General features: G+C 42.0%; 1 protein-coding gene across 2 annotated transcripts in view; it reads right to left on the bottom strand.

Annotated features, from left to right (window-relative positions):
* psd2 (pleckstrin and Sec7 domain containing 2) overlaps positions 1–12,943 on the bottom strand; it is a 29,493-nt gene extending 16,550 nt beyond the window's left edge. The window contains exons 1-3 of one of the 2 annotated variants that reach the window (XM_020653378.3): positions 12,372–12,943; positions 5,357–5,900; positions 3,737–4,489 (exon numbers count right to left, since the gene is read on the bottom strand). In XM_020653378.3, the coding sequence (XP_020509034.1) occupies positions 3,737–4,489; positions 5,357–5,847 (1,244 nt within the window). In that variant the 5' untranslated portion in view covers positions 5,848–5,900; positions 12,372–12,943. The remainder of the gene's footprint in view (positions 1–3,736; positions 4,490–5,356; positions 5,901–12,371) is intronic. The other variant, XM_020653377.3, reaches the window with a different exon arrangement.
* Between the last annotated feature and the right edge of the window lie 829 nt (positions 12,944–13,772).

Raw genomic sequence — 13,772 nt, 5'->3', positions numbered from 1 at the left:
AAAAGGCACCAGATGGACAAAATGAATGGTAAGACACTGAAGGCTCTAGACCTTTTGAACAGTCTTGGCTGAAAAGCCTCTCCAATGTTGTGTGGAGGTTAGGGACAGTGCTAACAAAATGGTTGAATACTGTTGAAGTTGATACTGGTCCAAATTTTGTTCATCTTGTTCCTCCTGCTGTAGTCGCTGCAGACACTGGCACTCTAAATTAGCATTGTTGTCCTCTAGGACCTGGCGCGTTAGTTCCTTGAGCTCTAGGCGGAGGATACTCTCCTGAACGATGGCTTCCTGGAATGCGTGCCGACAGAGCATGTTGGGGGTATTCACCCACCGATGAACAAACAAAGCCAAACCTGGAAGCGGACCTGGATAGTGACCACTGTTAGGAACTACTACTCTCAGACCAGATGTAGATCATCCAAAGTCAACTTAAATACTCGCAGAAGTTAATTTAGCGTTAAAATATCATTACAATAAATATCTAAACTTCTCTGTTAATTCTCTGAAAGTGCTGCACCTTCTGAACATGCATACTTTTTGTAATACAGTACATACACACATACTGTACATACTCTGCTCACACATACATACATTAATTCACACATATACACATACTTGTGTCACACATCTATACATACTCAGCTCACATGTAAACACATTCCTAACTCACAAATGCATACTTAACTCACACATTACAGTGCATAGTGCATACATACTAATGTATGCAAGAGTATGTAGTATATTATGTAGTATATATATATGTGTATGTATGTATGAGAGTTTATATGCACTAGTATTTAGGTGGAGTATGTATGAATGTGTGAGCAGAGTATTCCTATATTACCTATACTGCTTCCCATAGTTCCTTGTCAAAGCGTCTTTGAGAATCCAGAAAGGCGCTATATAAAACCAATTTATTATTATTATTATTAGTGTGCATGTGCAGATAACAAACACCTAAGAGTAAATCTAACTACATTAAGCCCTCTATATCATGCCAAGGATAGTGATCTGCATTAAAAGAATGCAAATCACATAGCAGACTCAGAGCCAGTAAAGAATAATCTGGATATGTTTCAGCGGCGATAAAGAACCACGTGTCTGTGTGTAATTGAGAACAGAAAGGAGAAACGACTCAGTGTGTGTGCAAGAGAAATATGAGCATCTCCATATCTGTGTCACTGAGCGAGCATTAGGATAAATGAGCGTCATGCACATCTTTGTTTATGCACACATGCTGGTGGCCAGTGTGCTGTTAACGTGTGTACCTCTCTGCACTGCGTGTACTTCAAGTGTATATGAAAAAGATTAGTGCACGCCGCAGAGCTGCTTCTCTGATATCGACACAACTGCGCCTGGCTTTGATGTTCTCTGCTTGGGCTTAGATCTGGTAGGTACTCTATGTAAAGGGAAGGAACACACACTCGGCAAGTTTCCCACGCAGCTACCATACATTCAAATGTGCAGTAGATACGCATGTGTACAAAAGAGAAATACATGCACATGTGAAGATAAATTAATACAACACTTCCCTTGACCTTACTTTCAATATTAACTTGCTCTGATTGGATTTAGAGCATAATTTTGCTGTGAGTCCGTCTTCTTTCCCCTTAGCATGTTGTTTGTTTGTTTGTTTTCACCATAGGTCATATTGTCACGTAAGCAGCATAACTAGTTGACACGTCTGTGGTAGTTCTAGATGGTTATGTACAGTAGCTAGCTGCTAAACAGACAGAGATTGTCCCCTGGGGGATTTTGGATGAATAGATTATTGTTAAGCTTTAACCTAACCGAGGCCTGCAGGGCACAGAGGGACACAACTGTAAAAGTAACACATAGACTACCTAACCAAAAATACAAACATGATTAAATTAATAGTTTTCAGCCATGAAACTGTAGCGGACGGCTCAGTGGTAAAAAGAGCTAGGAAAGTGGCAGCCACTATTGGACACTCTGTGGAGCTGCAGCTTGGTTTGTTAATTTTCCATCTCATCAAACCAACGCATTAACATCACCTGACCATCGCAGAATAACTGAGATATTAAGATATACTTTAAGTATACTGTAAGGCACTTGAAACCCTTACAGTATACAACACTTTTGCAATCACTAAAAACAGTAAGGCATTTGTCAAAATTTCGCTTCGGTGTTGTTTACATATATCTACCAGAGTGTCCTTCCCCATACACTGCAGCCAGGATAAAAGCCTAGACAAGTACAGACATCTAAATGTGTTTCTGCGTGGCTGGGCCTATAATGTCAATCCATCAGGATCTCATAAGCATCTGTTCTCAATTTCTTGGGTAGGGAACTCATTAGATCTCAATCTCGTAAAGTGATTAGCGGTCCAATTTAAATTTTCTTAAATGCGGTAAATGTTATGTGCTTCTGTTGTAATCCAACCTACATATAGTCTATGTATAAACAAACTTGCTTTGTGTCCGTGTTCAAAGCTGCACATCTTGCAAGCAAAACATTGGCTCATTAGCGTTACCAATATGGGTATAATAGCATGCTGATGTAAGCATATAACTCAAAGCCCCTCTATGCTCGTGCACTCTTGAGAGAAAAATAACAAGAAGGGTATTTTAACTATTAGCATTTAATAACCTTGTTATTCAAGCTACAATTTAATTCAAATAGGCTGAAAAGCATTTCTATTAAAATAATGCACACTCCTTCAGGAGATTACAACCAGAAAAATATGTGCTTCAACTTGAATTTGTTTTGGAAATGGCATTTACCACCCTATAATTTGCACAGTTTCTCCCTTTAAATATCTTAAAATCACCAGAGGAATGGACTGCTGAGTGTATTTTAAAGTATCCCTTTACAGCTGATAGCAGATGTATAGTAAACATACACACAAACACACACACACACACACACACACACACACACACACACACACACACACACACACACACACACACACACACACACACACACACACACACACACACGCACACACGTAATCCAAGACCCTGCTGGCTAGAGGAGAGCTGAAGACGATGATGTCATGACCTGAACAATAGCTCATTCAGCTTGGCACTGGCAGTCAGGAAGCAAGACTGTGCTTTAAGGACAACATCTGAAGACGAGGGGAGGAGTAAGAGAAGGGTAAGAGAGTCTTAAATCACTGACAGCCAGATAATCATGTTTTAGTTCCTTACATCTATTTGGCGTTCTAGCAGGTAGGGCTCCATCTAGAGCTTTTGCTGTAGTTTATGTTACATGGCTTTTCCCATGTGGTTCCTGTTACCAAATCCCTCCTGAGGGGTTCCACATGTTCTTCCTGTATCTTTGTTATTGCTGATAAGGTAGTAAAAGACAGTCTTGTCAGTTGTTTCTGTATTCCCCCGGTTCCTTGGACTCTATGCATATCATGGACAGGAAGCATATATAACAGCTTCCTATCTTAGGTCTAGTAAAAACAGACTAAGTGTTTGTTGGTTGAGTGAAAAAGGGTCTCTGAAGAGGCCAACACAAAGAGATATCCAAGGCAAAGCTTTCATTAGTTCATGGCTACAATTTTAAAATGTGTGGCAGACCAAAGCCTTTCAGCTCAACAAAGAGCTAATGATGATATCAGAATATTTTCTATAATTGTATTGTAGTTACCCTGTAGTAAGCCCCTGTAGGATTAAAAATTCAGACTTTTGCAGCTTCTATTGGTCATTTGAAAAAAAGACTTCAATTCAGTAACATCTTAACATGTAAGAAATGGTCTTCTTACCTGACAGAGTTGATCATGGCTCCACAGCCTTCAATGGCTCCCTGGGAGTCTGTATGATATCCATTATGAATGGCCCAGCGCCCGGGCTGGCTCAACACAAACTCGGACCTGCTCCCTGGTATGGTGGTTCTCAGCGGGCTTCCTCCTACTCCAGCTCCAAGAGCAATACTCTCTCCAGCTGTGAGTTCACTACCTGGGGACTCTGGTCCAGCCTCACACCCTTCTTGCTCCTGAACAGTTTCCAGCTCCAGCTCAAGTGGTTCAGGTCCCTGAAACAGCGCCCTCTGCTGGATAAGAGGTGTTAGTGGCGCCTCAAAACTGACACAGCTGTCTGTCTCATCCGTGAGTGACAGAACATCCAAGGAGTCCAGGCTGCTGTAGCAGGTCCCGCCCCTCAGCAGAGCAGACTCTACAATGCGTTCAAAAGTGGAGCTAAAGCCATCTTTGTTGTCCACCCTACCTTTTTCCCTCTCCTCCTCCTCCTCCAACTCCTGATCCTCTTCATCCTCCTGAACATCAACTTGCTCAACAATCTGTTCAAACACAGAGCTGAAGCTGTCCTGATTTTCTGTTACTTCTCCCTCTTTATTTACATCTTCCTCTTCTTCCACTTCTGTGTCCGCCTGTTCCACCGTTGTCTCAAAGTTTGAGCTGAAAGCGTCCAAGTGTGTATGAGTCCCCCTCTCGTCTCCTCCTTCGTCCTCCTCACCTGCTTCATCATCCTTCTCATTTCCACCTATGCCATTTGCTAGTCTGTTAACATGGAGAGAGAAAAGTGTGAAATTATCTCCACCACATAGCTCAAACATATGAATTGCAAAGCACATGACTCATATTCATTGTTGATACAATTATTTATTCTGAGAAAGAACACAGAATTGTAGAACAGATCAGCCAAAATTTCATTTGCCAAACCTTCATGATTTTGAATATTTTGTTCATAAGAATATGAATCTATTAATTTGCTCTGCTTTCTGTACTGATGTAAATTAAAAAACACACAAGCGATAAAACACAAACACATAGCAATTAGAAAGATCTTAAATATCACATATTTCAATTTATCCAAATATCTTCAGAGTACACCATTTGATAACAAACATATTTCTTCTGGCACATTTTTAACTTGACTTTTTACATTTGAATATCAATTGGTTTAGTCATTCATTTTGCTATTTGAAAGTTAGACCATTAATTATTAATTTAAGCCTTTTACTATTAATTTGTGGAATGCTAATTTGGCAAATTATATACAGAGAAAACACTTTTAACATTTTAAAAAAAATCCAGTGGGGAAAATGTCACTCTGTTTTAATAAGACCAGAAAACATGGACACAGTCTTCCAAACCACAAGGACAACCTCACACACTAAGGCCGAAGGAAGTTGTGTGTATTGTAAATCAGTCTGCTTATCAAGAGCAAAGTTATGAAAAACCATTGATTAACCTGATATAATATCTTGAATATATGGATATTTGATGAAAGTATGGAGGTTGACTTTTTGCTGGATCTGACTGGACACTGGTAGTTCTAACTTTCAGCACACATTCAAGTTCAAGTTCAAGTTAAATGAAAGCAACAAATGACATGTGTCAGTAAAAATAAGTTGATGAACAAACCTTCCAGCCTGTTTGGGGGGATTTGCCTCCTCAGTAGATAGTAGCATTTCTTCATCTTTCTTCCCCTCCTCTTCTTCTTTCATCCTCTCCTCTTCATGTCCAACCTCCTCCCCGGGTGAGCTTACCTCCATAACCTCCACACATCCTTTCCCTCCCATCCCCTCCTCCTCTCCCTCCAACCCTCCCTCTGTCTGTGGATCCTCATCCCCACTGTTATCTAACCTTGCTTCTTCCAACTCACCTTCCCCTTCCTCATCCTTCACCTTCCCCTCTCCCTCCCCAGTTGTCTCCCGCTGTGCCTCCTCCTCTCCTTCTCTGGTCTCTACTTGTTGTTTTCCTTCCTCTACCTCGTTCACTGCCCCGGCCCCCTGCTTCTCCTGCTCTGCCTTGTTCTGTGTTTCTGCTAAAGTGTCAGTAAAGGTGGCTGAATCTGCGTTCACTGGGTTTTCTGGTGGAGTGGGAGACGGCAGAGCCTGCCCCTCCTGGGTCATGATGCTCCTCACTTGGGGTGAGGTTGCTTTAGATCAGCAACCAGGAGAAACCTCTGCAGAGAAAAAGAAACAGTGATGTTTGAATTGATGATTGTGTTGCATTCTTGTGTTAAATAAAGTTGTATTTGTAAATACAAAAGATTGAGATCAAATCTGGTGACCTGTGTGAAAAACAAAACACACCTAGTATTGAACCACAGACCAGTTATGTATTTCCTTCTTCACAACTTAAATTTAAGTTTTTTATTATTACAGTGGATTTTGATACGATGCTAGTGGAGCTTAAGAGCTGCTACAAATAAATTCAGCTCCTTTTTCTTCACAGAGTCCTGCTCTGGTGGAGCAGAGGGAAGCCAAGAAGAAGAAGGCTGTCACCTAATATGAGTCCTCAGCAACATTAGATCAGAGCTCTGCTGAATCATCTGCAGCAAGAGGCTTACATCACAGCTGCAGTGACATATTTACTGGCATTCAAGACTTTCTGATGACACTGGCATGCAAGTGATTTGCATAAGAAGCTCATATAAAAACAAAGTGATTTATCCATGGGTTATTTCAGCGTATCTTGAAGTAAAGTAGAAATGAACAGGATCATGATCGAGAGGACAGATTTGTGGCAGGTGCGGATGTAGGCTAATTTTAAATTCATAATGTTGCAAGTGCTTTAGCTTAGCCCTTAGAGGAATAATATGTAACTCTGACACCAAGCGTTATATAATGGGTACTGCAGGCCAAATTCAAAACACTGGAGAGCTTTTTCCCCCCACCCCCTCTTCCCTAGAGTTGATGTCTTGCGCACACTGAAGCTTCTGTGTTTAATCATCTCCGCATCAGTCTGCGTTCTAACCTCTCTCCAATTTCAGAAGCAGCTCCAATATTTATCCTAGTTTTACCACGTTTCTGCTCGTGAAGCTATTAGAAAAACGCAGAGACTATTTAGGTCAGTTCACTTGCCCGCTTCCATCGCTGCAACACCTGGTGGTTTGACGTTTGCCTTGCTAACTGAGGGGTGAGGGGCAAAACTGCATCTTCTCTGGTCCAAACAAATACAGACCATTCAGAACCAGAGGACATACTGGCTGCTGCATTGTAGACAGAGAAGCCAGCACTTCAACATAACCTGTTTCCTTAATGTCTGACAATATAGTGAGATCATTTTATATTTTAACTATGTAAATAGCTCTTACATATTGAACCTTTAAGCATGAGGACACCACAGGCTAAACTAAATGTTTCATCAGAACCAGAAAAAGATTATGTGAATTATGCAGACCCAAGAATTTCAGGAAGATTAATCTCCCTTATGTCAAGCCTGTCTCTGAATCACTCCTTAACTTTACCCTTTTTCTTATGACTTCATGTTTTCAAGCAAATGCAGCTATATAAGTCATGGAAGGTTGTCATTTTATCTCTGTGGCAAATGCCATCATTGGAGCACTAAAAGCCAGCAAAAAGCCTAAAATCCTGGCTTAACACTGCCAACCTGCCAAGCTCAGTGTGACAGGGGCACTGGCCCCTGTTGGCCCCTGCCTAGACCCGCCCATGCAAAGGAGTGCGGGTCTACTCCGAGCTTCCCCTGGATATCTGAGCTCCTCACACTGTTTCTAAGGCTGAGACTATAGCCTATAGCCGTTGGAGGAAATACATTTCAGCAGTTTGTATCTGTGGTCTTATTCTTTCTCACTTCACATAGCTCATGACCATAGGTGAGGGTTGGAACAAAGATCAACCGGTAAATCAAGAACTTTGCTTTCAGGCTCAGCACCCTACTCACCACAGCGGTTCAGTACAATGTCTGCATTACTGACAATGCTGAGCCATCCGTCTGTCAATCTCACGGTCCATCCTACCCTCACTTGTGAACAAGACCCTGGGATACTTTTGGTAAGGACTCACTCCTGACCCAGAGGGAGCAATAAACTGATTTACCATTAGAGAATCATGGCCTCGGACTTGGAGGTGCTGACCCTCATGCCAATCGCTTCGCACTCACCTGCAAACCTCCCAATGCCTGCTGGGGTTCCCAGCATGAGGAAACAAACAAAATCAGATCATCTGCAAAAAGCAGACATGAGATTTTGAGGCCCCCAAACTTGAATCCCTCTTCCCCTGTGCCCTGAGATCCTCCATTAAAACCTCAAACACAATCAGTGACAAGGGGCAACCCTGGTGAAGGCCAACACGTACCAGGAACGTGTCTGACTTTGTGTCGAGTATGTGGACACAGTTCCCACTTTGGTCATACATGGACTGGATTTCTCATAGCAACGGCCTCGGGACCCCCGAGCAGAGGTGCTGCTTGTCAACAGGCAAGGCAGGCAACTGCTTAGGGCCCCAGACCAGTAGGGGGCCCCAGAGGGCTGACAAAATCTAAACAAAAAAAAAATTGCAAATTTTGCAATGACAGCATTCACTCTCATTACCTTGTTCCCCCTGTATCCGAGGTTCTATCACTGCCTAAAGTGGATCTTATGGGATTTATTAACTGCATTCCAAGAAAGCTACATCCAAAAACCTGAAAAAATGATCTGATTTACATTTAATGAGCATTTGGTTTTTACCTTCTTTATCAATCAACAATTACATTGAGCTGAAATTATCCTAAATTTAGTAGACAAAATATCTGAAACACATTACACTCTAAGCCTATTTTAGTCCATATCCACACTTAAATCCATTCATGCATTTAAACATGTTTGCAAATGCACACAATGACACGTAGTCAGTCTCTCACAAACAGACACACACACACTCATACAAAAAAACAGAAACGGGACACATCTGCATAAGTGGAAACAGGGAACAGTTATGAAAGCAGACATGGATAATGGGAATTCTCTTTTTCTCTCACTGTGTCTCTAGTGTCCTGTTTCCTCCCACTCTTTCCTCTTCATCTGTTCCACATCATGTTTTCTGCTATCTCATAGTCTAGCTCTGCTCTCACTTTTCTCTGTCTCAGCCACTTATTTTGCAGTAATTAATGAAAATGGGTCTTAGCCAGCAGAAAAAAAAGCTGTGGAAATGAGCAACACTGTGAGTGCTGCTGATGCAGAGAGAGAGAGCAGATCTGCTTTGACACCCGACCATGAAAACAGCCAATGAAAGAGACTGGAGTGTGTGTGTGTGTGTGTGTGTGTGTGTGTGTGTGTGTGTGTGTGTGTGTGTGTGTCTCAGTATGTTGTCTCCTTGTAAAACTGTCAGAAGAGACTTGTTGCATTCCACTTTTGTCAGCAGAACACTGCAGCTCTTAAGCCTTATCAATTTCCTTTAACTGTGATCTGACCGTCTGCCAATCACGTGAACAACACACCAACACAAATCTAAAAACATCCATCCCATCCGACCATAAAGCACCAATCCATTGAGGAGGACTTCAAATAAAAGTCTAAGATACCATCATATAGCTTCTTTTGTCTCTTGTGTCTTTTATTTCTCTCTCTATCTCTCCCTGTCTTTCTGTCTCACTCAAAAACTGTAGAACACTCTCTGATTCACAAAAAAAGCAAACACCACAATGAACACACAGAGAAACACGTGGGTGTAATTTATTGATCACTGTGCACAGAGCCGAGGTCCACCGGGAGTCTCCAGTGATAAGCACGATTGATCTCACATATAGGCAGAAAAATACCAAGGAAACACTATAGTGAGATAATAAGACATGGAGGCTTTAAAAATAGAAAAATGGCTCCCAAGAAAGAGCTAGTCCAATTTCAAAAGGGAAGCACACAAAGCTTCTTCACTGCATCTACTTTCAAATTGTCTGTAATGTGCTTCCATGAAGGTGGAGGACCAATAGTAGATAGATTTGAAAAGAATGGTCAATATCAAAGCTGCACAGGGCAATCCTTATATATCGTCCCTGGTGAGAGCTACTAATTACCCGTAATAAAAACAATACTGTATCAATTATTCAGACTACTATTACAAGCAGCCATGTTAGATATTGTAAACAAACACCATCCAAAGCAGCTTTAGACCCTCCCAGTGAATGCCCATGCCATTGAAACTCCATATCTCTAGTTCACAGACACAGACTCACTTTTAGATTCTGTAATGGCAAAATACTAACTAAGGTTATTTCTTGGCTTGACTGAGTTACACCAGAGTCAGAAGACATAATGTGACAGTTCTCAAAGGTGATGAACTAAGCTTCTTCAAAGTCTAAGCTTCTTCAAAGTCAAACACCACATAAATAATGTGAATATTTGAATCACGTTGTGCCTTTAGTCATGCAAAGTTAACACCTTCCCATAGTTTGTTTGCACTTTCGCATTTGCTTTTTTTTTGTTTTTTTTTTTAACACCAGAGGTTGGTGCTTGGTAAAACATGATGCTGTGCAGGAGATTCACCCTCTGAGTTAAATGACACAAAAGGATGTCCTCAGAAGGCTTAAACAATCAGCAGATATTTCACCAGATAGGCATCTATATCGGATGTGGGAAAAGTTTGAGTTTGAAAAGTTTTAATTGAAGAGTCGCTCACTCTGTGGCTCACTTTATAGAGTCGATCGTCTGTCAACCTGAAGGTCGGGGATTTAATCCCCAGCTCCTCTAGCTCCTGCAGGGCCGGTGCTAGGAGATATGTCCGAGGTGTCCTTGGGCAAGACACCAAGTTGTTCCTGCAACAATTTGATGACTTACAATATTGCAGAGTATTGCAATATGAAACAAGCAAATTAAAGATATCTATGTATCTGTCTGTCTGTCTGTCTTTAACCACTAATCTGCTGCAGACAGTTGTGTTGTGCCTCACTGTCAGCCTCTTTAGTTGAAGTGGTGGATCACAGCAGCCAATTAACACCTCTGAGTATTTATAATTTAGAGTTAATTAGCAGTCAAAATGATTCATGAAAATTAAAGCTGATAGTGAATAGATAATGATATCAAAGTACTGAAGACAAGAAAATGACACCGCTTCTCCTCCCTCCTCCCTTCTCCTCTGTCTATCATAGCGACATGCATAGAAAAAAGCACCACAGTCTTATTAATGACCTACTGACCCTGTGCAGACTGGGCTCTGCACCATCACTGCAGCCCACACACACACACATACACCAACACAGAACAGAGATAGAGTCCACTTTCAAATATGACACAGATTGAGACAGAGGAGGAAAACATGTAGCCTGGTTGTAAGCCTGCGTACAGGAAAACAGGAAAATGAGGAGTTGGAAGGGGTCCACACTAGCATGACAACAGGGCCTCCAACCATAAAAAGCCTACTGGAGCATAACAATCATCCAGCTTCCCCAAATCACCCAAATATGTCACTTCTATGCCGACAAGCATTCTGTCACTCTGAACGCTTCATCTTAATACATGGATGCTCCAAGTAATGTGGTGCTTTATATTGTCTGGGCAAAGTCACTGGGCAGTTTGTCAGGTTAATATACTCCTTACTTCCCAAGCACAGGCACACACAACGTCACAATTCTGGCATTTGAATGTATGGTTGAATTAACGCATATGTTGAGGATGCCGTCCCAATATAGTGTCTTAAAGTGTTGTAATTGAACTCCTCATTGGGCTTTGCATTTAAATGTAGGCTGCATAGGATCCCATGCTCTCCAGAATGTGGGTTTGCAACGTGACTGGTTCTCTCTTGATTCTCCTAATAGGCCTACACCTAAAAAGACAAAAACAAACACCAGCCTTATTGTTCCCCTCTCCCTCTCTCTCTCTCTCTCTCTCTCTCTCTCTCTCTCTCCTCCAGAGACAGCCATGTTCTGATTAATTTAACATCAATCGATGCACCTATGCTTTCATACTCTTGTGTATATTCTGCTGTGAAGTCTTCTGATCAAAATCAAAGACCCTCATGATGTGTGCCTCTGTTGTATTTGAACTGGCAATACATCCTGCTCCTGTATGTGTGTGTGTGTGTGTGTGTGTGTGTGTGTGTGTGTGTGTGTGTGTGTGTGTGTGTGTGTGTGTGTGTGTGTGTGTCTGTGTGTCTGTGCAAAAGAGACAGCCATGTTCTCACAGCCTCTTCGAGCCAGTAACCATGACAACAGGATGGCTGAGAGACACAGCTCAAGCTCAATTGAGGCCGGTGTCTTTCTTTTCCTCCAAAATAGACCTTGGTAGCATTTCAAGATCGACTTGTCCTCTTAGAGGCAAAAAAAAAAGAAGAAGAGGAAACGCTTTTCTCATTCACTCCTCGTCCGCGGGAGGGAGAGAGAGACAAAAACACACATGCCTCCGTAAAATCCCACGGCCCGCACGGTGCTTTTTCTTTCAGCCTTTATTAGCTCAACAAACGCCGCTGTCTTAATGCCTGCCGGTGCGGATGTGTACATTTCAACACACAGAAATAGGACACAGGACGTGAAACCTGAACGAAGCCTCCTTGATAAATAGCCTACTTCTGCTAGCTTCGTTAACACATTGAAATAATGATAGCCTGTCCAAGCATGGATTCTATAATTGCCGGCTAAATATTTGTTGGCACTAACACAGCCCTACAAGCTGAAACATAAAACCAGTTTTAACCTTAACCAGTAGAATAATGTGTCGACTCACCAGTAAAATGTGTTCAGTTGGAGGCTGGAAATAGGGAGTTGTATCGGCGGCGTGCTCTCCCACTGTCTCACATCTACACCGGGGAATAACACTAACAGACGGGCTCTTCTGTCCTTCCCAGCTGCCCCCCCCCCCCCCACCCCCACCCCCCTCTCTCCCTCTCTCTCTCTCTCCTCCGCGCAGGCTGGAAGGGCAGGCGCGGGAGGTCCAGGTAGCTGTCCTCGGTTACTGTGTGAACTGATGAATGGATGGATGTGCAGAGGCGTCCTCCCGGTCTCATCCTCTCTCTGTTTGAATGGCAGCGGAGAAATCCTAATTCCGCTCCTCGGACTGCTCGGGTGCACCACCACCTCTCCTGTGGTTAGCGCTGTTTGGACGGGACATGTTGATATCAGACACTGTAGCCTGCACTGACAGTTGTGTTGACACAAACCTCTCTGTTGTGATATAACCGCCAGACGTAGACTAGTGAAATATTATTTAAATCTGTTGGACTCCGACTTCACATGGTTGTTCCTGAAGTCCAGAGCTATACCCTGAGGTCTTTTCCAGAGTTTCAGGACGTACTCAGAACAGAAGGATGGCTTTATCAGACATTTGACATTTCACAATATAGGACCTATCTACTTTGCCTAATTTGCTTTGGGATGCTGTTTGTGGGAACTGATATCAAATCGACCCCAAAACAAAGAAGAAACAATTCCTGCAGATGATTTACAGACTGTCAAATAGTGCAGTCCAAGGTCTAAAGTCCTGCAGCTGTCATATCCTGGATGTAGCATTGGTCATGCTCTGGTTTGGTTTAACTAGGAATGTTTGTCAGCAAGGGAATCTTCATCTATGAAGCAGTTATATCCTGTTTTTACTAGATGTTACTGTACATGCTCAAAGTGATTAAAGACTAAACTAGTCTATAGCCTACCTAAAGTTAAGAAAGGCTCGTATTACATCATGTTGTGAAGCAATGTACTGCCAAACAAATCTTAAACTCAGGGTGCATATAGAGCCATTTATGTTTCAGATATTAGCCTATGTATTATTTTTTGTATAGGCCTACTATATTTATATGGCCCTCATTTTGTAGGCCTACATGCAGGTCGCTGGAATAAGATGTGGTGTTCCAACAATACTGTCTTGACATAGAAAGTTATTGATGAATTGATTAAAGATCTTTGTGAGCTCGACCTTTTCTCCTTCCTTTGTGGCTGGGCTAAACTGTAATCACAGCTTATCCAAAAGAGAACCACACGTTATCAAACCACTGTAAAGAAGACAAATGGTAGTGTGGACTGGAGACCAATGAATAACTTATAGCTTTGGCTTAGATTTCTGAGAAACTCTTCATTATTATTAGAATATATACTTTTAAGTGTAACAGATATTTGTCTGTTTTAACTTATT

Source organism: Labrus bergylta, chromosome 9, assembly GCF_963930695.1.
Source record: "Labrus bergylta chromosome 9, fLabBer1.1, whole genome shotgun sequence".
NCBI lineage: Eukaryota > Metazoa > Chordata > Actinopteri > Labriformes > Labridae > Labrus > Labrus bergylta.
The sequence above is the reverse complement of the archived record's forward strand: the minus strand, read 5'-3'. Positions and strand labels throughout refer to the sequence as shown.